The sequence below is a fragment of the Scyliorhinus canicula genome, chromosome 11 (genome assembly GCF_902713615.1).
Source record: "Scyliorhinus canicula chromosome 11, sScyCan1.1, whole genome shotgun sequence".
Classification (NCBI taxonomy): domain Eukaryota; kingdom Metazoa; phylum Chordata; class Chondrichthyes; order Carcharhiniformes; family Scyliorhinidae; genus Scyliorhinus; species Scyliorhinus canicula.
This window is the reverse complement of record NC_052156.1, coordinates 57323528-57348499: the sequence shown is the minus strand read 5'-3', so window position 1 is coordinate 57348499 and position 24972 is coordinate 57323528. Positions and strand designations below refer to the sequence as shown.

At 48.3% G+C, this 24972-nt stretch overlaps 1 protein-coding gene across 1 annotated transcript; it reads left to right on the top strand.

The window, feature by feature from the left end:
* The first annotated feature begins 987 nt into the window (after positions 1 to 987).
* On the top strand, positions 988 to 23190 carry lmod3 (leiomodin 3 (fetal)). Its single transcript, XM_038810630.1, has 3 exons — positions 988 to 1810; positions 2922 to 4361; positions 22896 to 23190. Exons 1-3 carry the CDS (start codon positions 1517 to 1519, stop codon positions 22920 to 22922), a joined length of 1761 nt encoding a protein of 586 aa, XP_038666558.1. The 5' UTR covers positions 988 to 1516; the 3' UTR covers positions 22923 to 23190.
* The last annotated feature ends 1782 nt before the right edge of the window (positions 23191 to 24972 follow it).

Below are 24972 nucleotides of genomic sequence, written 5' to 3'. Positions count from 1 at the left end.
CTGCATGGGCACTCTGCTCAAGATGGTGCACTGTGCAGGTCATAACAGAAGTGTCTGCCAGCAAAACACACACACATAACCACCACCCCACCCCCAGGTCCTGAGGGGAGGTGGCTTCTGTACAGAGCCTTATCCAGCTGCACAGCGGAGATGGAATTTGCCCCCAAATTATTTTCTCATAGACATCAAGCAGGAAAGACTGGCTGGTTCATCCACGCTTCCCATACAGTCATAATGCCTCATGCATTATGACTCAGACACTCCATTTCCCATAGAGAACCATACATTCTCCTGGGGGAGGCAGCAAATCAGTTAAAAACCAGGGCCGAGCTGGAAAGGAAAATGTTAACAATTCCTTTTTAACCCCGCAAGGATATTGAAACAAGGGCAGGAGCTCACAGTGACCATGGCTCTGAATATCTTTTTAATTCAGCCTGGATACAGACCATTACTAAGGTGAGAAGTTAGCAGACAACCTGTTCCTGATGTTGTCCTGGAACTGAATGTCATATGACAGTAGGAACTCATGAGCTAATTTTGCTTCCCTTCCTCACATATCTCCCGAGGCAGCAGAGCTGAGATTAATATCTTCTACACCATGTATGTTTTTAAAAACGTAAACAGTTCAACCATCGGTGCCTTTTAGTGTTTGTGGCAGTCTCATTCATTGTGTCTATGTAAATCATTTTTATTTTTTTATTTGCTAAGGTCTAAAAGCGACTTCTTCGAATTCCTGTGAGCACATGTATCCAGTTTTAAAGATGGCTACATGATCCCTGTCGTTACTATAAACTCCAGGCTGAGTGCATTCCTGTCTGTTCGCCATTCAGACAACGCCCGACAGTAAATATTTAGTTCTCAATCTCAGGGGGTTTTATGGGCCCTTTCCGGGCGGTCGCAGTACAGTTGGGAACCACTGCAGAGCTTTGGGCCACTTGAGGCTTGAGGAGGTTGCGTGGAAGGAACCATTGGAAGCTCGGGGGTAAAGCACGTCAAATTCAACAGCCAAATCAAAAGTTCCCACTGGGTCAACAACGGCAGCCTGTTTTCAGATCTCTTTCCAACCCAATAAATAACCCTCAAGTTTGCAGCATGTTCATGTCTCTCCAACGCCATTATTAACACATGTAGATAGGCTAATATTTACGTCGTGAATGCTGCGTTCCAACTTGTTTTAGCTTTGGGCTAAGCTGCCAAGCGAATGTTCTCGAAAATCTTCCATGACCTGTCGACTGAAGGGACCCAGCTGCAGTGAAATGTCAGAGAGTGGCTCCTGCAGCTGACAGAAGCTTCTGAAAAGGGAGCTGCTCAGAAGGCTGCAGTGCACAAAAATACTTTGGCACAAGGTTGTGCTTAATATAGATCTCCGACAGATAGGGATTGCTGCATTACTGCTTCGGGCTGTACTGTGGGCACTTTCTCCGGGAGCATCGAGTCACAGGGACGGCAAAGTCTCCAGCTGAAGCCCGAAGTTGCCCAGAAATCTTCTTCTAGTTGTTGCACTCCAGCAGGCACCATGTCAGAATACTGCCACGAACCCGATGATACTGAGTCCAACAGTGGGGAACTGGACGAGGACGAAATCCTCGCGACTCTGTCCCCCGAAGAGTTAAAGGAACTGCAAAACGAGATGGAAGATCTCGAGCCTGACCCGCTTGTGCCCTTAGGGCAGAGACAGAAAGACCATACAGACAAGGCGCCCACAGGCTCCTTCGATCACAGGTCGCTGATTGACTACTTGTATTGGGAGAAGGAATCGAGCCGACTCTTGGAGGAAGAAAGGATCCCGGCCACTCTGCTAGAGAGTGAGGTGAGTTTACACGGGCTGGAGATACGGCACATCCAATTAAATGTAACCCATTTCCAGTTCTCCCTGGTGACAAGGCGGACCAGAGTGAATCCCCAATGAAACCCATTGTAACCATCAGAAAAAATGGCAATTTGTTGAAAGCAATTCTGAAAAAGTTTACTGGACTAATACCAGGAATGGGAGGATTGTCTTATGAGAAAAGGTTGGAGAGGTTAGGTTTGTTCCACTAGAGTTTAGAAGAGCAAGAGGCAACTTGATCGAAACCTTTAATATCCTGAGGGGTATGGGCGAGGTGGGTGTGGAGAGATTGCTTCTTCTTGTTGGAGAATCTGAAACTCGGGGTCACTGTTTGAAAATAAAGGTTTGCTCATTTAAGACCTGGATGAGGAGAATGTTTTTCTCTCAGAGGGTCAAGAGTCTTTGGAGTGATCTTCCTCAAAAGGCAGTGGAAGCAGATTCTTTGAATATTTTTAAGGTAGAGCAAATTGATTATTGATTAACAGGGGGTGAAAGTTTGTTGGGTGTAGGCAGGGCTGTGGGGTTGAATTTACAGTCAGATCATCCATGATCTTATTGAATGGCGGAGAGAATCAAATAGCCTTCTCCTGCTCCTAATTCATATGTTCCTATGATAATAATATTGTTTCCATCACTTAATATTCATTCTGAGATATTGACACTCCATCACATAAATGGAGCATTATCCTTGTATCTATATTCGATGGTACTGAATTTTAGTATGTGGAGTGTTCTATCGCCCTGTGGAATCTTACCCTAAGCCTGCGAGGTATACAGTCAGATATATAAATTAAAAATAAGCAAGTTCACCCTAGTTCTGCGTATCAGCTGGTTACAAAATACTAATTAATTTCCTCATTCAGTTCCCAAAGGAATTTACACTGTGGTCCTTCAAAATGCAACAGTGGTATTCTTAATAAAGTGCTTAGAAATATTTCTAAATGGATCAATTTGAATCCATATGGGAGGTTTGGCTTCAGTAGTAAGTAACTTTTATAATTTTTATACCTCAGCTTTATCAGAATTAAGAAACTCTACATTACTAAAAGCAAAAAAAAACTCAGACAAAACTGAAAATCTCTTTTCTCAACAGCAAGCTGTGGCAAGAAAAATTGAAGATGAACCACAAGTTGAAAAGGAGTGCGAGGGAGCAAAGAGTAAAAGTGAAACAAGAAGCAGAGATAAAGAAGACGGAAATGGCAAACATCTGAATGGAAATGGTCAATGGCCTCAACAAGTGGAAGATGATAAATCAGAGAGTAAAGAGATCAAATATAAATCAGAGAAAGAGAAGGAGACAATGGAGATGATGAAGACACAGCAAAACAAAGATGTGCCAGTCACTGAACTGGAACCTGAAGATGAGGGTAGTAACCAGCCAGAGAGAAGAGGGAAGAACAACCCTGATCAACCCACCGACCAGTGGAAAATTGATGACGCCATTCCCTCGAATAACAAGAAAGAGCCAGGTTCCCTCACTGAAGAGCAGCTTGAAGACAATGATAGCAAGAAAAGCAGCAACGAAGATAATTATACACCACCAAAAGAATGTCAGGAAAACACAGGGGTGAAAACAGGCAAAGGGAAGGCAGGAAAGAAGCTAGGATTGGATAGTAGTTTCCTCAAACTGACTGCAAGGCCTTCAGGAAACCCAACACTTTTAGATGAGTCACTGGCAGATATTCGCAAAAACAAACCTGACCTTACAGAGGTCAACCTGAACAATGTGGAAAACATCCCGAAAGATATGCTGAAAAGCTTTGTGGAAGCTCTGAAGAAGAACAAGCATGTCACTACATTCAGCATCACTAACACAGGTGCCGATGAAGAAATTGCTTTTGCCATAGCCAACATGCTAAGAGAGAACAAGAAAATTGTAACTCTCAACATCGAGTCCAACTTCATCACAGGCAAGGGCATTGTGGCTATCATGAGGTGCTTGCAATTCAATGAGATTCTCACTGAGTTGCGGTTTCACAACCAGAGGCATATGTTGGGTCACCATGCTGAGATGGAGATTGCCAGACTTCTCAAAGCCAACACCACCCTACTGAAGTTGGGTTATCACTTTGAGCTGCCGGGCCCCAGGATGGTGGTCACTAACTTACTGACTCGCAATCTAGATCAGCAGAGGCAAAGGAGGCTGGAGCAGCAGAGACACCAGTTTGCGCAGGAACAAGAAATGATGGTGAATGCCTGTCAGAAAATCTCCCCCGGCCTGCTGGAGATGTTGGGTGGATGTGTGCCCAGTCTCTCCACCGACGATGAAGACCCTCACCTCCCACCAAACACCTTTTACAATCGTCCAAAATATAATGTTCAACGAAAGCAACTTAGAAGAACTCCCAAAAAACAGAGCAAAAATAAAACTGGTCAAGGCAGAACAGATGGAAATGACAAGCCAAACCTCAAGGCAATGATATGTTCACTAAAGCCAGTTCCCAGGAGTCGACAAGCACCTTTAGTTGAAGATACTCCTCGAGACCAGTTGTTAAATGATATTCGTCAGAGCAACGTGGCGTATTTAAAACCTGTGAGTAATATTTTCATAAACCCCAAGTGGTGTTTTGTAACTTATTTCCAATCAAAACCATTCAGCAGCAGTCAATCATAACTGGCATCAATTTCCCCTGTGCATTCAGAAATTTTGGTTAATGTCAAATTAATCTTCGTACATTTACAAAAGCCAAACATTCAATTCAATTCATTTAAAAACCCTAGCTCTGTCAAAACAAAATCCAACAGATACTGGAAATCTGAAACAAACTGCCAAACACTGGGAAAACTCAGCAAATCATAGAGCTTTGTAAAGAAAGGTAGGCGGTCTTGTGGTGCAATGGGTAGCGCCCCTGCCTCTGAACCAGAAGCTTTGGGTTTGTGTCCCACCCCAGCACTTGATAGTCAAGGAAGGTACGTCCATAATGCAGTCAAATGGGTTGAGTCATCCTGGAAATCCTTCAAAACATGCCAATGGCTGGTGGTAAGAGCGGGAAGAGCAGGAGAGACACTTGGTTAGCCGAGCTTGATGTGGAGTGGCACCGCTCAAGCTATCAGCCCCTGGCAACAGTCTAGCAACCTGTTCCAGGAATTATTAGACATGGAAACAGATGAAAGTCTATCTTAGTGCACCACTGGGTGTGGGAATGGAAAGAAAGGAGTCTATTGATGTTTCTGCATCGCTCTGTTAGAATTGAAGGATATTGCAGATGATTACTTAGCCGTACTTTTATCTTTTTGGATTAGTTGAATATTCTTTATTCCAAACCAACTCAGGTCCCCTCACTCACCTCTTCAAAAAACCTAAAATAGTATTTATCTAGTTTGTACATCGTGCAAACTTCATTAAGGTACTGCCTTGCCATCATTCCCAGGTATCCATTATTATCTATTATTCTCTACTTCAATTCAATTCAATTCAGGTATCCATTATTTTCTATTTTAAAATGTAGGTCAGTATTGCATACAACCAAATTTTCTCTGCTATTAAGAAAATTCTTCAGAATTCATTTCCAATTTCACTTTTGCTTTCTACTTCATTCTTGGTGTAAATATTGTTTTTCAACATATCGTGTTGAACGCCTTAAGATCCAAATAAACGTAAGATGTACAACTTAACGAATATTCAGCATGTACAGATTAATGAATATCCAGCTTTGCTTCACTCCTCCTAACTTGATACAGATGTGAGACAACAAAAAAGTACAAACTGATGCTGAAATAGACATATTCATGATTGCTATTTGACCTTATCACAATATAAAAATATCAATAACCGAGACCACTTGCATCCTTACACCTGCATCACCGGCAAATGCAAATCTATTCATGCCCCATGCTGTAACAGACACTAAAATTAACCCTCCCTCCAAAAGATATATATTTTGGCTCATCCAAAAAACACAAACCATAACAAAGTTTATTATAACAAAGCTAGACTATGGATGAAAATTTCTCAGACCACATGCCACTGGTTGCGCCTTGCACAGTGCCAGTGACTTATTGCAAAGTCATTGTGCCCAGTCTGCCATTTTCAGCCTATTTATTTCAATGGATGGAAAATCAAATGTATTAAGGCTGCAGTTTTCCAATTGTTGTGTGAGAGACCTTTTTTTAAAAATGTATTTTATTACAGACATGTATCAAAACAGGTCACCCAACCAAGCCACTACCCCCGGTGGCGATGCCGACCACCACCCCAGTAAAATTCGTCGCCGTGCAATCTCCATGAGCTCCGGCTTCTCTGAAACCCCAAATATCGCCACCAAAGGGTCTGGGTCCACGTCCTCCTCCACTATCCTGGCTAAGACCGCCAACACTCCCACCCAGGATCTTCCCAATTTTTCGCAACCCCAAAACATGTGTGCGTGATTCGCTGGCCCCCGCCCACACCTCTCACACTCATCTGCTACCCCCGAAAGAACCCACTCATTCTCGTCTGAGGCATATGCACCTTGTGCACCACCTTCAACTGTATTAGGCTCACCTTTGCACAGGCGGAGGACCCATTTACTCTACGCAGTGCCTCAGTCCATACTCCCCAATTGATCACCCTGCCAACTCCGCTTCCCATTTCTCCTTGATCTTCAACACCTGCTCACCTCCCTGCTCCCCCAGCTGCTTGTATATGTTATGTGAGAGACCTTGTCAGCACCTTGAAAAATCAATTTAAGTCTCAGAAAGCACTTCTATCACTCTAAATCATTGTTGTTGCACATTATTATCATATTGCATCCAGATTTGATCAATGAGCTCACAAAAAGACAGGGGTATCTTGTAGAAGTAATTGAAATCATAGAACTTACAGTACAGAAGGAGGCCATTCAGCCCATCGAGTCTACACTGGCCCCTGAAAGAGCACACTACCTAAGCCCTCAACTCCAATTCATCCCCGCACCCCAGCAATCTCACCTAACCTTTGGACACGAAGGAGCAATTCAACGTGGCCAATCAACCTAATCCGCACATCTTTGGGCTGTGGGAGGAAACCGGAGCACCCAGACACGAGGAGAACATGCAGACTCCGCACAGATAGTGACCCAAGCCGGGAATCAAATTTGGGATCCTGGAGCTGTGAAGCAATAGTGCTAATCACTGTGCTACTGTAGGTCGTTGGTATTTATTAAAATCAATGAATTATGAAGAGAAGTTAAACATGGAAGGATTTCTGCTTAGTTATCACTTCATCATGGCTATTATAAAGGAGATGGCCATATACTCGTCAGTAACTTTTAGTGGCCCCCGTTAATTTATGCTTTGAAATTGGATAGTGATTGGAACAGATATCAACCACAGTAGAGTTTGTGTGGAAAATCCATCAATGATCTCACGTAGTTTTCTTTTAGTGGTACCTGAATGGGAAGCTTGAACATCTATTCCCATTCACGATGTATCTGAGGTTACACCTCATTAAGTCCCTTCTTAGGAACGTTCCACAGAAAATATATATTGCTAACTTGTTGACAGTTTGAAATATGGTTAATTAAGAAAATGAGAAGAAACAAAAACGTTGGGCAGGATTCACCGGTTTTGAGGCTATGTCCCCACGGCGGCATAGGAATGGAGGCGTTTTATGACAGAGAAAATGGCATAAAACGGCCACCGATCCTCCGTTTGGCTGGGGACTAGCAGCCGAGCAGCGCAGAGCACCCGGCTCTAGCTGCTGATATGGCCCGGAGAATTGCCGGGTCCGTGGCCGCGCATGCGAATGGCGGTGGCCTGCAGCGGCCGCGCCGTGCAACATGGTGGTGACCGCTCGCCTTCCCGGCCTGCAGAATAGTGCTCCCCCTTTGGCTGACTCACATGCCCCGGACTAACCCCTCACAGTGCCCCCATACACTGGCAAAGTCCCCTCTGCCCACGGACCGGCACTCCCCCAACTGTAGCGGCACTGGACTGAGTCCGCAGCTGCCACGCTGAGTTACCGATGTATGATAGCACACTCGACCGACGGCGTCAGGAACTTGGTCGTTTGAGACTGGAGCATTGGGAGTGGTCCTCAGGCAGTGTCCTGAGGCCGTCAATACTCTGCTTTGGAGGGGGCGGAGCATCGCGAAAGTGACGCCGCCCCCGATTTGGTCGCAAACTTTGATTCTCCGGCCGATCACCGAACGCGATTTCGGCGTCGGCGACCGGAGAATCCCGCCCGTTATCTTCCTTTTACAGCCTTTAGAATGAAAGAGGAATTCAACAGCTCATAGATTGTCTCAATCTGACAATGTTTTCTTTTTCTTTAAAACATTTTATTGAGGCATTATGGTTTTATAATAACAAAAGACACAAGTACAGATACAAACATAGTTCAACGCGTAACAGAGCCCTCCATCTCCCACAGTTCTCGCCTAAGCTGACCAACATAGTCTAACTCCCTCCCCCCTCCCCCCACTTGCTCCCTAACCGCTCCCCCCCCCCCCCCCCCCATATGAATCTGCTGATGGTTCAATTTTCTCCGAAGAAGTCGATAAACAGCTGCCACTTCCGAACGAACCCTAATGATGAACCTCTCAGGGCAAACTTGATTTTCTCCAGCCTGCGAAACCCAGCCATGTCACTAACCCATACCGCTGCTTTCGGAGGCTTCGAGTCCCTCCACGCTAGTAAGATCTGCCTCTGGGCTAACAATTTTATCTTTAATTGGGCAACAAGAATTGGGTTAGAAATAGTTGCGATTTATTTTTAAATCTTCCTGGTATTTTTCCTATCTTGAAGAGACAAATTCGTGCTTGAGTAAGCATCGATGGACCTGATATTTTATCACCCTTCTTTGCAAAAACCGGACTATCTCAGCTCACTTTAGCTTCAACACAATTTAATTTCCAGTGGGGAATACTGGATAGTGATTGAAGCAGATATCAACCACAGGAGAACTATGGTCAATTGTAGTGCCTATACTCCTCTTCGGGGTGAGAAAAGCTAACCTAAAACAGCCAGGAATTTTTACAGCCTGGAAGATCAATTGCCTGTAAGCCAGGCAATTAGGTAATAAGCTACTAGAAACATGAATCTAAGTCTTTGAATTATAAGACTGAGTACATAGAATCATAGAACAGTACGTCACAGAAAGAGGGCATTCAGCACCAGCTTTTTTGTTAGTCCCATTTCAAAGACATGGAGAGGATGTTTCCACTAGTCGGAGAAACTAGAACCTGAGGACACAGCCTCAGACTGAAGGGACAATCCTTTAAAACAGAGACGAGGAGGAATTTCTTCAGCCAGAGGGTGGTGAATCTGTGGAACTCTTTGCCGCAGAAAGCTGTGGAGACCAAATAACTGAATGTCTTTAAGACAGAGATAGATAGGTTCTTGATTAATAAGGGAATCAGGGGTTATGGGGAGAAGGCAGGAGAATGGGGATGAGAAAAATATCAGCCATGATTGAATGGGGAGTAGACTCAATGGGCCGAGTGGCATCATTCTGCTCCTATGTCTTATGGACTTACGGGAGTGAGGTGGGGTGGAGGGGCTGCAGCTCATCAAGCCGGATTGGTTTGGGTGGATGAACTTAGCATCTTTGTTTGGTTAGGGGTTGAGGTTTCGGGAGAGGTGGTATTCTTCATTTTCTTAGCTTCAAAATGTATATTTGGGTGGGGTGTTGCTTGGGGGTGAGGTGAGGGTAGAGGTGGGGAAAGGGTTAGTTGCTGACCGTGACTATGAGCTGTTCGTTGTTTCATTTTATGGGTGAATTTGGTGGCCATCTTGGGTGGGCCTTGGACCTGTACCCTTTGAGTAGTTACTTGGTTATCCCTTTTGATGGAAATGACTGACTCCAGGATTAAGGAGGTGGGAAGTCCCCAGTTCAGTTGGTCACCTGAAACATAAGGGGGTTGGGGGGCCCAGTAAAAACGTCAAGAGCTTTTGCTCACCTAAAGAATCTGAATGCCGATGTTACATTTTTACGTGAGACTCATTTGCGGGTAAAGGATCAGACTAGACCGCGGAAAGGGTGGGTGAGCCAGGTGTTTCGATGGAAGAGCCCAGGAGGGCAGCAATTTTAGTTAAGGAACGTGTTATTTTTTCGGCCACCAATACCGTGGCGGCTCACAGTGGAAGATTTGTGATGGTCAGCGGGTCATTGGTGGGTACGTTGGTGGTATTGGTAAACATCTATGCGCCACATCGGGACGATGCGGTGTTTGTTAGGGGACTAGTGGCCTCCATTCCTGATCTGGACATGCACCAACTGGTTTTGGGGGGACTTTAGCTCTGTACTTGCTTCTAGGTTGGATCGATCTAGGCCTAGGTCGTTGGCTCCTTCGGGGGTAGTGAGGGTATTGTTGCCTTTATGGAACAGGTAGGAGGAGGGGACAGACCTGTGACAGGTTTTACACCCAAGGGATAAGGAATTTTCATTTTCTTTCCCATGTGCATACGGTTTATTTCAGGATAGACTTCTTTCTGCTGGGGCAGGTCTCTTCTCCCTGGGGTGAGGAAGGAGGGGTACTCGGCCATTGTAATTTCGGGCCATGCTCCGCACTTGGTGACTTGGTTCTGGAGTCGAATCCTGCTCAGCGCCTACCGTGGAGGTTGGATGTATTGCTACTAGCGGATTTGGGGTTTTGTGGGCCCAAGGTTTTTGAAGAATACGTTAGGTTCAACAAAAATGAGTCTTTCGACATCCGGTGACGCAGATGTGCTGAACGGACACAGGGAAGGTCGCCCTCCTAGGAAATCGAATTTAGGCAATTTTATCCAAAATAGCCCACCAGAAACAAGGAAAAAAAGCATCCTCTCATTTTAACCTATACAAGAGATACAAGATATTTCCAAACAACAGCTGCACCAGAGGCTGCAAGGAGAGGAGAGGTAACAGGAGCCTGAAGAAACCGGTGGGCAAGATGGCAGACCCACAAGGTGAGGAAACCCCAGCAGTACCTGAAGGAGAGGGGCCAACAAGCCATACAAGGAACTCCCCCTCATCGGAGGACAGCTGGAGGAAGTTCCTCACCAGAGAGCTAAAGGAGCTCAAGGAGGACATAAGGCTGGGAATCCAAGCAGCGGTCAAGATGGCGGTCACAGAAGTACTGACACCATGCAGGTGTTCCTTGACAACGCAGAGAGATTACTAAAGGCCCAGGGAAGCATGACCACGGATCTAGAAAAGGCCTCCATGGACCAAAGCAACCGGATCGTCACCTGAGAGGCAGAAATAACAAGGTTGGTGGCGACCCAGGGAGACCTTAAAGGGAAGGTTGAGGACCAAGAGAACTGGTCGAGGCACCAGAACCTCTGAATATTGGGACTGCTGGAGGAAATCGAAGGCAGGAATCCCACAGACTGCATTGCCCAGATGCTGGGAAACCTGGTGAGAAGGAACAGCTTTCCCAGCCTGCCAAGCTAGACAGGGTGCACAGGTCGTTACGACCAAAACCCAGAGCCAAGGGCAATAATTGTGACGATGCACCGGTACCAAGACCGACAGAGAATCCTGAGATGGGCCAGGTAGACAAGTACCTGCAGCTGGGAGGGACACCAGATATGGATATATCAGGACATTGGGACAGATCTGGCCAAGCGCCAGGCAGAATTCAATAGAGCGAAGGCGATCCTGTTCAAAAGTGGGGTGAAATTTGGGATGCTCTCCCCAGCCAAGCTATGGGCAACCTTCGAAGGCAAGGAGCTATTTTACAGCTCCTGCAGAAGCGGACAGGTTCATCCAAAATAACGGGCTGGGAAAGCAGCAGCAGAAACAGAGGTGTAACCGTCACCTGAGGAACAGAGATTGAAAGTCATTTTGCTCGGGTCTGCACCACCTCGCTCTGAAAACGAAAGCTAAGGCACAGAAAGGAGGGGGTAAAGGGCAAGGCAGCAGGGTGCAGGAAAAAGGGAGAAGGAGGAAGAGGGAGGAAAAACAGCGTGCGAAGGAAAGGCTCAGACTGAACCCGTCAGGAGGGCCACCACACTTGCGGGAAAGCTAGCGCCAGGAAATATGAGCAAAGTGGGGGCCGCAGCGCATCTGCCGTGGGGGAGAGAGCACCTAGTGACAGGGGCAGGGGGACATCAGAAGAGGGGGACAAGCAGAGGGATAGAAAGGGGGGAGAGGGGGGCATTGGCAGGAAGGAAGGGTCAAGTGGGGGGAAAGGTGCAGAACAATAGGGGGAACAAAGGGACGGGGGGGGGTTCTAGGCGGGCTAGAGCAGGCCACAAATGGTGCTGCAATCAGCCACTTTGGAGGGTCCCTAAACAAAGGGGAACCCCGGAGTGCAGGGGCTCACCCACATGGCATACACATAGCTGCCGACCATTTTGGGTGGCCCATGGACAAAGGGAAACCCCAGAGTGCAGGGGGCCCAGCCTCCGGATGAGTACGGTGACTGAAGCCATTCTGAATGGCCCCTAACAAAGGGAAACCCTGGAGTGCAGGGGTGCGTCCACAAGGTAAGTATTGTTGAACCCTCAGAAGCGGGGTGGAGGGGGCAGAAACTCCCCTTTACAATAGTTACATGAAACGCCGAGGGACTTAACAGCCCAGTGAAAGATCCAGAATTTTCATACATCTGAAAATTATGAAAGCTGACATAGTCTTCCTTCAAGTGACTCACTGAGGGAGAGGGACCGACTTTGAATAAGAAAAGGCTGAGTGGGACAGACGTACCATTTTTGCTGTGGGACGAGAGCTGAGGGGGTAGCCATACCGCTCAGTAAGTGGATGTGTTTATGGCGATGGGACGGTTACAGACCCAGGGGGGGCGGTAAGTCATGGTCAGCGGCGTCCTGGACAGGGGACCATGGTCCTGGTAAACGTGTACACACCCAATGGGACGACACGGAGTTTATAAAGAAGATCGTGGCGGAATCCCTGACATAGCGACGCACCGACTCGTCATCGGGGAGGACTTTAACTGTGTGCAGGACCACGGACAGACAGATTGAACCCCAAAACAGGGAAGACCTCCAGGATGGCGAAAGAACTCAGCACATTTATGGAGCAGATTGGAGCTGGGGACCCATGGAGGTTCACGCATCCAGGGGAGAAGGAGTTCTCCTTCTCCCAAGTACATAAGGTATATAAACGTATCCACTTCTTTGTGGTGGGGAATGCAATGCTTCCAGGGATAGTAAGAGCGCAATACTCTGCGATCGTGATCTCCGACCACGCTCCACACTACATGGATGTGAGGTTGGATATTGGACAGCCCTCCTTGCCGACAAAGCTTTCTGCTTATCACAAGCCAGCGTCAGATACATTACCAGCAACCAGAATGGGGAGGTCTGACCCTCCACGTTCTGGGAGGCATTGAAGGCTGTGATAAGGGGTGAAATTACTGCCTATAAAGCTCAAAGAGATAGGGAAGAGAGTGCGGCCAGGCAACAGCTGGTCAAGTCTATGCTGGAGATAGACAACGAAACTCCACGGCCCTGAGCGTAGAGTTTCTGGTGGAGAGGAAAAAGCTACAAATGGACTGTGACCTGCTATCCACGAGGAAAGCAGTGCACCAACCCTGCCAGATGTGGGGGAATTTTTACAAAGATTGGGAGAAGGCTAGCCGCCTGCGGCTCACCAGCTGAGAAAGCAGGCAGCCACGAGGGAAATAGTTCAGATTAGGGACAGCAAAGACAGACTAGGAGCAGAGTTGGAAAAGGTCAGTGACGCATTTGAGACTCTACACCTCCGAACCTCCCAATGGGGATTTGAGGATGAAGCATTTCGTTGGTGGACTGGACATGCTAGTCGTGGGGAAGAATAGGAAGTGGGGGCTGGAAGCACCATTAGAACTGGGAGAAGACATGGAAAGCATCAACTCCATGCAGTCGGGGAAGGCGCCAGGACCAGATGGGTTCCCGGCAGACTTCTACAAAAGGTTTGCGATGGCACTGGCCCCACACCTGTGGGAGATGTTCACAGATTCGCTGGCTAGGGTCACCCTTCCGCCTACACTAACATTAGCCTCAATCTCGCTGATACCCAAGAAAGACAAAGATCTGACAGAATGCGGGTCTTACAGACCCATTTCGCTGCTCAATGTAGAAGCGAAAATACTGGAGAACTGCATACCAGAGGTGGTGGCAGAGGACCAGATTGGCTTTGTTAAGGATAGGCAGTTAACATCGAACATTAGGTGTCTGCTGAATGTGATAATGACGCCACCTGGGGAGAGAGCACCAGAGTTGACGCAGCGAAGGCCTGCGACAGAGTTGAGTGGAAGTACCTCATTGAAGTACTGGAGCGGTTTGGGCTTGGAGCAGGGTTCATAGCATGGATGAAACACCCCCAGCTCTAAGCACTTCCAGCTACCCACAGAGGCGTAAAATTGGAAGGGGATCTGGACAGAGAGCACAGAATCTCTCTCTATGCGGATGACCTGCTCCTCTATGCGGAGACCCACAAAGCAGCATGGAAGGGTTCATGGCGCACGTGAAAGAGTTTGGAGCCTTCATGGGCCAAAAGCCCAAACAGAGCAAAAGCAAAATCTTCCCAGTGAACCCACAAGGCAGCGGGGCAGAGCTGGAGGGACTGCCATTTAAACAAGCACAAAACAAATTCCGCTACCTGGGGATCCAAATTGCCCACAAATGGACAGCGAGCCACAAATAGAATCTGGCTAATCTGGTGGAGAAAGTAAAAAAGGACCTGCAGAGGTGGGACTCACTCCCACTCTCTCTGGCGGGGAGGGTGCAGATGACCAAGATGAACCTACTGCCCAGGTTCTTCTTCCTGTTCAGATCCATACCAATCTACATCACTAAGGCCTTCTTTAACACAGTGGAAAAAATGATTATGTGTTTATTTGTGTGGGTGTGTGGGGGGAAGAATCCAAGGATCCCCAAAAAAGCCTTGCAAAGAACGAGAAGCAGGGGCACCTGGCCCTCCCAAACCTGAAATATTGTCATTGGGAAGCCACAGCGGAAAGAGTGAGGGGATGAGTAAAGGAACCATAAGCTGAATGGGTAAAAATGGGGGAGAGTTCCTGCACAGGGTTGTCCCTCTGGTCCGTTGCCACAGCAGCACTCCCATCCCCACTGGCCAAGCATTCTAGAAGCCCAGTGGGAGTAGCCGTACTCCGGATGTGGAACCACCAGACAACACGTCGGTCTGACCAGAATGTTCACTATGGCCCCCATCTGCAACATTCACAGGTTCGCGCCAGCCAAAATGGATGCCATCTTTAAAAGGTGGAGACAGGACGGGGGACACTGACAGTCAGTGACTCCTACACGGACAATAGACTGACAACACTAAAGAACTGACAAAGAGGCTCCAACTGACCCAAGTTTGGGGGGGGGGGGGGGGGGGGGGGAGAGAGAGAGAGAGAGGGGGGGGGGGGGGGGGGGGGCGGGGGGGAAGCAGCTGAGAGTGATCATTGCCAGATTGCACAGATAACAGAACCAGCAAAGATCCTTTGCTGGGCCACACAAACGAAGGCTTGCAGTTGGGAGGGACACAAAATCTACCAGAACATTGAGGCAGACCTGGCAAAGCGCAGGGTGGAATTTAGCAGGGCGAAGGCAGCCCTGTACAAGAACAATATCAAATTCAGGGTGTTGAATTTGGTTTTTGAAGACATTTGCAGGCTCTGGGTAACAGACCAGGGCAAGAAGCATTATTTCACTGTCCCTGCAGATGTGGAAGAGTTTGTTCAAAAAACAGAACAGACAGACAACAAGCGAGACAGCGTTAAGGAAGAAACAGAGAAAAACGGACAATTTGTGCGGGACTATGCCTCGTTGTGAACATGGGAACCAGTTCGCAGCAAGGAGGGGGCAAGTGCAGCAGAGCGCAGGAGAGGGGGAGGAAGACATAGAGGGGATACCAACATAGCAGGCGTAGGAGGAGGTCAGACCGACCTCAGGAGGGGGGGCCACCACATTAGCGGGAAAGCTCGCGCCAGAATGTATCGCGGGAAAGCGAGTGCCAGAGTGTATGAGTGAGGGGGGGCCTGCGGTGCACCTCCTACCAGGGAGACAGCGCCTAGCAAGGTGGGGGGGGGGGGGGGCACAATCCCAATGGGGGGAAAGCAGAGGGGTAAACAGGAAAGAGGAATGGGAGGGGCGGTGATGGAGGGGGGTGGGAGGGAAGCAAGAGGGAGGGAAATAAATTGGTGGGGGGAACAAAACGGCAGGGGGGAAGGGCTGTAGGCTGGCTTCAGCGGGTCATTCTTGGAAACCTGAAACAAAATGGCACCGCAAGCAGCTACTTTGGAGGGTTCCAAACAAAGGGAAACCCGTGCTGGGGCTCACACACATGGTATACACATAGTTGACAACATTTTGGATGGCCCCCTAACAAAAGGAAACCCCGAATGCAAGGGCGCATCCACAAGATAAGTATGGTTGATCCCGCAGGAGCGGGGGACAAAAAGCTATCATCAGAAAACTCACCTGGAACGTCGGGGGACTTAACAGCCCAGTGAAAAGATCCAGGGCCTTCGCCCACCTGAAAAATATGAAAGCCAAGGTAGCCTTCCTCCAAGAGATGCACCTGAGGGAGAAGGACCGACTGCAGGTAAGAAAGGGATGAGTGGGACAGACCTACCATTCCTGCTATGGGACGAGAGCCAGGTGGGGTACCTTACTGATAAGTAAGAGGATGGTGTTCACCACAACAAAGACGGTTACGGATCCAGGGGATGGTATGCCATGGGCAGCAGTGTCCTGGATGAGGCACCAGTGGTCCTGGTCAACATGTATGCTGCCAACTGGGACGACACGGAGTTCATGAAGAAGACCATGGATGGAATCCCCGACTTAGATACAACAGACGAATCATGGAGGGGTGCTTTAACTGTATACATGACAAAGGGAGGCACAATGGTTAGCACTGGTACCTCACAGCGCTGAGGACCCAGGTTTGATCCTGACCCTGGGTCACTGTCTGTGTTGAGTTTGCACATGCTCCTCCTGTCTGCATGGGTCTCACCCCCACAAACCCAAAGATGTGCAGTGTAGATGGAGTGGTCACGCTAAATTGCCCCTTAATAGGAAAAAAAAAGAATTGGGTACTCTAAAATTAAAAAAATAATAATATATCATACTGCTGCTCACAATGCAGTCTTGCTCTAGATTTGGGACCGCTTTCAGGAACACCTCCATTCAGCCCACAAACATGACTTTAAGCTTCTCCACCTTGCTCTCAGAAAGGATCTCTCAAGCCTTGGCAGCTTGCAGTGTCTCAATGAATTTCAACATAAGCTCGAATTACAGAAACTAATTTTTGGGTCTGGCACTTCACAGCCTTGAAGACTCAACATTGAATTCAACATTTTCAAACTATAACCTCTGTCCCCTTTTTGTGTCCTTTTTCTTTGCAGATATTGGGCGGGATTTTCCGTTGTCCGATAACGTAATAGGCGATCGGGCGGAGAATCCCTTATGACGCTGAAATCGGGGAGGCACCTGTTTTCGGATGCTCCGCCCCCTCCAAAACGGCATCATCGGGGAATGCGCTGCACGCTGTTGGGACATGGGGACGGCCTCAGGACGTCACCTGAAGGCCCTCCCCCAATGCTCCGTCCCCAATGGGCCGAGTTCACGACGGCACGGATCTCTTGTGCTCTGAGTTTTCATCAACCTCGCGTGGCAGCTGCAGACTGTGTCCAGCGCGCGACAGTCGGGGGGGAGCCATGCGGCTGGCCGGGGGGTTTGGCGGGGACTGGGGGGACTGGTGTGGGGTGGTCGAGGGTGGCGAGGGGGGGGTCCAGGAGGACACCATCTGGCAAGTCAGGCCCACACACGGCTGGGCCATGTTGTATGGCGCGACCGCTGCAGGCCATCGTCATGTGCATGCGAGGCCACGGACCCGGCTATTCTCCGGCCATTTTTGGTGTGGGAGCCGGGAGGTTTACCTGTGTCGCTGCTAGCCCCTCACCGGTCCCGGAATCAGTGAGGGTACGGCGCTGACTTTGGCTTTGTACAACGCCACAGTTCCCACGTCAGCACTTAGCCGCAAAACCGGAGAATCCAGCCCATTGTGTTTTCTCGCCTCTTTCTCTTGTTTTGGCATTGCAAACAATTTGCAACAATTCAAAAACTGCTTCTTCCCCAGTAGTGATCTGTGTAGAGATATTTTATTGCCAGTAATGAACTGAGCTCAATCCTGTTTGTGCAGCCTGGTCCTGGTAATAGCCTTTGAACTGAATAACCTGGTGTTGTATTTTTGATGTTCACGAAAATTGGCAACACGCTAGGAACCTAATGCAGAGTTTTAACAAGTATGAATCCTGAGAATAGGATTTCACTATGTTATTGGAAAAGAAAGTGGTTATCACAACCCCGAAAAAAAAATGTGGCAATCACAACCTATCTTTATTGATGATAGTTAAATGCTTCTGCAGCTAACAAACTTCTTCACTAATATAAAACACTGTAGCTGTCACTGATTGCATCAGTGAGGGAAATGCTCTCTCTGGTGTTGCAGCAGCAATAAATGCAACCCAATTTCCCAATTCTGATGCAAGTTCATCATCCTGAAATGGTAATTATTTCTCTCTCCACAGAATCTTCCTGACATGCTGTATGGCCAGAATTTTGCTTCTTTTATGGCAGGAAAATTGAGTTTGACGGATCTATTTGAGTTTTTTGTTGGCACAACTGACTGGGTAGATGAGAGGGAGCCAGTGGATACTTGAATTTTTAAAAACCATTATAAAAGCTGCAAGACATTGTTACACAAGATTAGAGTTCATTGGATTGGGAGAAATATATTAGCATGAGCTGAGAATTAGTTAATAGAGAAAAGGCAGGAACAAAATGTAACTAATGGAGCACCTCATGGATCAGTTATTTATAATTCTATATCAATGAATTAGATGAGGGAACCAAGTGTAATATATCCAAGTTGGCTGACAAAATATAAAGCTAGGTGGATAAGTAAGCTGTAAGGAGGATGTAAAGAGGCTGAAAATGATTGGACAAGAAAGTGGTAGATGGAATATATTGTGGGGAAATGTGAAATTATCCAATTTGATAGGAATACAAAAGCATATTTTATTTTAAACAGTGAGAGATGAGAAAACGTTGGTAATCTAAGGGATTTGTTGTTCACATAGACAATCACCAAAAGATCAAATGCAGATACCACAAGCTATTGGCTAGGTGTTTTAACCCGCACGGGTCTTCCAGGGTGGGAATGATGAACTACCCCATGGACCTTACAGAATACGAGCTCCCCCGATAAGGGGGTGGGGGACCTCAAGCAATATCTGGCTATATATAAATAGAGTTGGCCTCTAAGGCACAGACTAGTGATGATCCAGTAAGGAACTACTGGAGCTGCATATAATATAACTCAGTTTCATTTCTGCAAACTCGGTGTGGGCTCTCATGGCCTTATAAAAGTGGGCAAATGTTTTGTTAGCCTTTCTGGCAAGGGGTTGGAGTATAAGAGTAAGGAGGTCTTGCTGCAATAATATGCGACTTAGTCCACACCTGAAGTACTGGGTACAATTTTGGTCTCCTCAGTGAAGGGAGGCTATATAAAATAAACTAGCCTGAGGAAGCAGTGCTCCGAAGGCTCGTGTATGAAACAAATCTGTTGGACTTTAACCTGGTGTTGTAAGACTTCTTACTATATAAAATTCATAAGAGGTAAGACAGTGTAGGTGCCACGGTACTATTCTCCCTGACTGAAGAGTGCAGTCTCAAGACAAACATGAGGATGGATTCCTCGGCCCCCAGCCACATGTTACTCGGCAGCGCCATCCGCTGGCAATGGGATTCTATCTTCCTGCCGCTTGTCAATGGGATTTCCCATTGTAACCACCCCACCGTTGCCGGGAAACGGGAGTGCGCTGCTACCGGGATAAGTGAATCGCAACGGTCAGAGAATTCTGGCCATGCTCTTCATTTAGAGCTGAGATGAGAAATGTCTTCACTCAGATGACTGTGAGCTTTGGAACATTCTATGCAAGAGGGCAGTGGATGCTCAGCTGTTGAATATATTTGTTCTTAATAAATCCATGCTGGCTCTACTTTATTAGCCCATACTTGAGTAAGTGGCTATTAATTTTCGTCCAGATTGTTTCTGAAAGTTTTTCTACCACAACTTTCTCCCTTTATTTAATAATAATCTTTATTGTCACAAGTAGGTTTACATTAACACTGCAATGAAGTTACTGTGAAAAGCTTGACAAATGTTTTGACAAATGTGCAACATTTTCCACCTCCAGTCCTCTGGTACTACCCCTATCTAAGGAGGATTGGAAGATTGTAGCCAGCCAGCATTTTAATTTGTGTTCTTCCAGCTTTTCTGGTATCTCCTTATCTGCTTGTTTCACCTAATCAGCTTCTAGTTTTCCAGAGCTTTGGGTAAACACGTATGTAATTCATTAGTTTTTTTTTAAATTTAGAGTACCCAATTATTTTTTCCCAATTAAGGGGAAATTTAGCGTGGCCAATCCACCTAGCCTGCACATTTTTGGGTTGAGGGGGCGAAACCCACGCAAACATGGGGAGAATGTGCAAACTCCACACAGACAGTGACCCGGAGCCGGGATCGAACCTGGGACGTCGGCGCCGTGAGGGTGCAGGGCTAACCCACTGTGCCACGGTGCTGCCCTGTAATTCATTAGTTATGAAATTCTCCCAGTCAGGATGAGATGATAGGCCCACTATTAAAACCTAAAGTTCTTCCTTATGAAGTCATCAGGCCTACAAAGCAAGACAGCACTGTTTGCTAAAATCTACAATGATGCGCCAAAGAAAAAACTAATCTTATATCGGATTTTAACATAGCTATTCAGATTCGTTACTGCAACAATGAAGGAGATAAATTCTGATTTTTCTGCCACATGTAAATATTATATTGTAAAACATAGACTTAAGTTACTGGTAGTGCTTAACACATCCAAATGACAATCTTATTTATTTTAATAGATTTCCTGTCTTGACAAACACAGAAATATTATAAAAATATTGAAAGTTTAATATTGATATCATTTACAAGTTCTTTGTTTAATGCATTTGGTGATGAATGTGTCGAATGGATGTTTATACAAGACATTTGCATCTTTTTACTGTATCAATTTGACTTTGAACGCTAATGTTAAAAAATGGATGACGAGACATTCCACTTCCCGCCCCGACGCACCACGCTCATGGCAAATTTGCTCAAGTATCTGGTGCAGAATTCTGCGACCCCCCGCAGGGTCGGGGAATCACCCGGGGCCGGCGTAAATCCCGCCTCAGCCATGGCCGGAATTCTCCACCACCCGGCAATCGGCGGGAGCGGGAATCACGCCCCGCCGATCGGCGTGCCCCCCGCACCAATCGGCCCCCTCCAGTGATTCTCCGGCCTGCGATGGGCCGAAGACCCGCCGCTGACAGGCCAATCCCGCCGGCGTGGTTTAAACCACCTCTGTGCCAGCGGGATTGGCGGTGCGAGGGGGCCCCCGGGATCCTGGGGGGGGGGCACGGGGCGATCGGACCCCGGGGGTGCCCCCACGGTGGCCTGGCCTGCGATCGGGGCCCACTGATCGGCCGGCAGGCCAGTGCCGTGGGGGCACTTATTTTCTTCCACCACCGCCACGGCCTCCACCATGGCGGAGGCGGAAGAGACCCCCACTACCGTGCATGCGCCGGTGGTGATGTCAGTGGCCGCTGACGTCCCGCGCATGCGCGGACTCACGTCGACCGGCGAAGGCCTTTCGGCCAGCCCCGACGCCGTCCGGTGGGCGCCAATGGCCGTTGCCACCGGTTTTGTCGCCAGTCAGCCTAGCGGGAACCACTCCGGCGTCGGGCCTCCCCAAAGGTGCGGAATTCTCCGCACCTTTAGGGGCTAGGCCCGCGCCAGAGTGGCTCCCGCTATGCCGACTGGCACCAAAAGCGGCGCCAATGTCCTTTGGCGCCTGCCGGCCGGCGTCGGGGCTGGCCGAAAGGCCTTCGCTGGTCGGCGTGAGTCCGCGCATGCGCCGGGGCGTCAGTGGCCGCTGACGTCACCACCGGCCGCTGACGTCACCACCGGCGCATGCGCGGTAGGGGGGTCTCTTCCGCCTCCGCCATGGTGGAGGCGGCGGCGGAAGAAAAAGAGTGCCCCCATGTTACTGGCCCGCCCGCCGATTGGTTGCCCCCGATCGAGGGCCAGGCCACCGTGGGGCACCCCCAGGGGTCCGATCGCCCCGTGCCCCCACCTCCCCCAGGAGCCCGCTTGCGCCAGCAATCCCGGCAGTACAGAGGTGGTTTAAACCACGTCGGCGGGATTGGCCTGTCAGCGGCGGGACTTCGGCCCATCATGGGCCGGAGAATCGCCGCCGGGGGTGGGCACGCCGATCGCCGCAAGGGTCACGCCGATCAGCGGGGCGTGATTCCCACTCCCGCCAATTCCCGGGTGGCGGAGAATTCCGGCCATGGCGGGGGCGTGATTTATGCCAGCCCCGGGTGATTCCCCGACCCTGCGGGGGGTCGGAGAATTCCGCCCAAGATTTGGAGAACTGACACCAACTTATCGAACCCCAATTAATGACATTAAGTAGCCAAGTCTCAAGTAATTAATAAACTGTTCAAGCGGTGATATTATTCAGAATATTAGGAATTGTACTTCAACGCAATCACATTATTTCTGGGAAATATTTTAAACAATGATCACTGCATTGCCCCATTTATTTTCCTTCTTGTCCTGCTGAAAGGGTTGACTTGTGGCTGGATTACTGAGCAGCACCACATGTAAGCTTAGATGATGCACACCAGCGGATTGTTCAAGGCGAGTTCAGGTTCTAAGAAACCAGCAGGACAAGCCTTTCTTTCCCTTTTTCATTCTTTTAGTATTTTGAAATGTAATAGATAGTTTCTGTTGTTTGTGAAATCTATCATAAGCCATCGGAGAGTGCAGAGCTATTTCTGACAATTTCCCAGGCAACCTTCCTCCTTTGAATGGCACCACCCAAAACAGATTCATTGTTTTTTCATCCAAACCTTTCTGTGCACAGATTGGCTGTTGCATTGCTTACAGTCCACTGACTAGTGTTCAATAAATTCATTGGGCGGCATACACCATCCTGGGATGTCACACGGTCATGATCGGGCAATATACACAACTTCAGGGGATATATGGCATACAATATCCTTGTGCAATGTGTTGTCAATTTGTAATTAATTCACCTAAATGCTAAAATTCACACTTTCCTTTTTGTCTTGTTCACAGGTTCCACTTCCAAAAATGTTGAGTTAGTCTTCTAAATGTGGAGCACCAGTATGCCAGCTGGTCAGCTAAAATTTCAGAGTTGTGCAACAATAGGGATGGAGTGTCACAATAAAACATGGACAGTTCCCTACTGTTAGCATATCTGTGTGGGAACAATTAAAGAACAGTTGAAAAGATTTTTGCAGTAAACAAACTATGTGCATTAAAAGCCTATTGTCATAGAAAATTATTTATTCACTTTGATTTGTATCTTTGAATCTTCAATGTATTATAAAAGAAAATGATTGAAGCATTGCTTCCACCTTTATTTTCCATTTGTTGCATGTTTTCCCTCGACCATCTTTAACTTTGCTAAACTCACTACAAATACATTGACCAGCCAGCCCATGTCAAAGTTTTAATTTGAATCTCAAACAGAACTGTTGTCAAATAAGCAGCTCACACTCTGCTACAATTTATCAATGAAATACCAAATGTTACTTTTTTTTCCACTTGGAAGCTCTGTTCAAGACACTCATTCACATCACTGGGGCGAAATTCTCCGACCCCCGTAGGGTCGGCGAATCGCCTGGGGTCGGCGAAAATCCCGCCGTGGCCGGAATTCTCTGCCACCGAGGAATTGGTGGGGGTGGGAACCGCGCCCCGCCGATCGGCGTGCCCCCGCGGCGATTCTCCGTCCCGCGATGGGCCGAGGTCCCGCCGCCGTGGTTTCAGCCACCTCTGGTGGCGGCGGGATTGTCGGCGCGAGCGGGCCTGGGGGGGGCGCAGGGCGATCGGACCCCGGGGGGTTCCCCCACAGTGGCCAGGCCCACGATCGGGGCCCACCGATCGGCGGGCGGGCCAGTGCCGTGGGGGCACTCTTTTTCTTCCGCCGCCGCCACGACCTCCACCATGGCGGAGGCGGAAGAAAACCCCCCTACCGCGCATGCGCCGGTGGTGACGTCAGCGGCCGCTGACGCACCGGCGCATGCACCAACCGGCGAAGGCCTTTTGGCCAGTCCGGCCGGCGGGCATCAAAGGCCGTTGCCGCCAGTCGGCGTGGCGCCAACCACTCCGGCGCGGGCCTAGCCCCCAAAAGTGCGGAGAATTCCGCACCTTTGGGGAGACTTGACGCCGGAGTGGTTGGAGCTACGCCGGGACCCCCCGCCCCGCCGGGTAGGGGAGAATCCCGGCCCTGATCTTTTCACCATTTATATAAAAACGTTTTTGTGGTGAATGTGATTCACACCAGATTATAATCTGTATATATAGTTGTCTGTATTGTAAGTGCAGTTGCACTACCTGTCCTCCAGGGGGAGTAGCTCTGGGAATGCTCGAGTTGTATGGGGCTTCTCCCTTGGCTGTGCCCAGGACTCCTCCCCCGGAAGCTGCTGTATAAAAGGTCAGTGCCACATGGTCAGCCGGCCAGTTCACCGAACGTTCAATGGCTAACCGGCTGGCTCTGTTGTGAGTATATTAAAACTGCTATTTTAATCCTACAAGCACGTGTCCATAGAATTGTTGGTTCCAACAGTTTTAAATCCTGTCCAAAAATATTTCCACAAGCTTTCTGAACCGCTGCTATCAATGTTTTATTCCTCAGCTAAATTTGATGTCATGCAGTTGACAAAAGTAATACAGAATTTATTTCTTGGGGGAGTCGAGAAGAACATCAAGGGTGTTTCGAATCACTAGCTTGCGGAGCACAGCTCCTTCCTCAGGTGAACCTGGTATTGTGAGACTTCTTACTGTGCTCACCCCAGTCCAACGCCGGCATCTCCACATCATCAAGGGGGTTGCTATAGTACTACAGTAGCACAAGCAGACACAAGTTAAAGTGCATGTTAATATCACATTTCACCTGGTGACAAACTAGATTTTCTTATTCAGTTACATTTGTTAAAAAGAGCATGTACATGGGTCGTCTTAACATTAAAAAAAATCCAAAATAAAGTTCAAAACGCTCTATGCCATCTATGCTTTGTATAGGCTCAGAGTTATACATGGTGTAAGACAGTGTTTTTCAAACTTTGTTTTTGCCAACTGGCCAACCTTCGGGACCCACGCCGGCCGACTTTCACGGCCCACGCCGGCCGAC

Bases quoted from the DNA above. Each gene is read 5' to 3' on its own strand.
- lmod3 (XM_038810630.1), top strand. From the start codon at position 1,517: ATGTCAGAATACTGCCACGAACCCGATGATACTGAGTCCAACAGTGGG. The intron at 1,811-2,921 runs GTGAGTTTACAC...TTTTCTCAACAG, and splicing joins CCACTCTGCTAGAGAGTGAG to CAAGCTGTGGCAAGAAAAAT. The intron at 4,362-22,895 runs GTGAGTAATATT...TCTTGTTCACAG, and splicing joins ACGTGGCGTATTTAAAACCT to GTTCCACTTCCAAAAATGTT.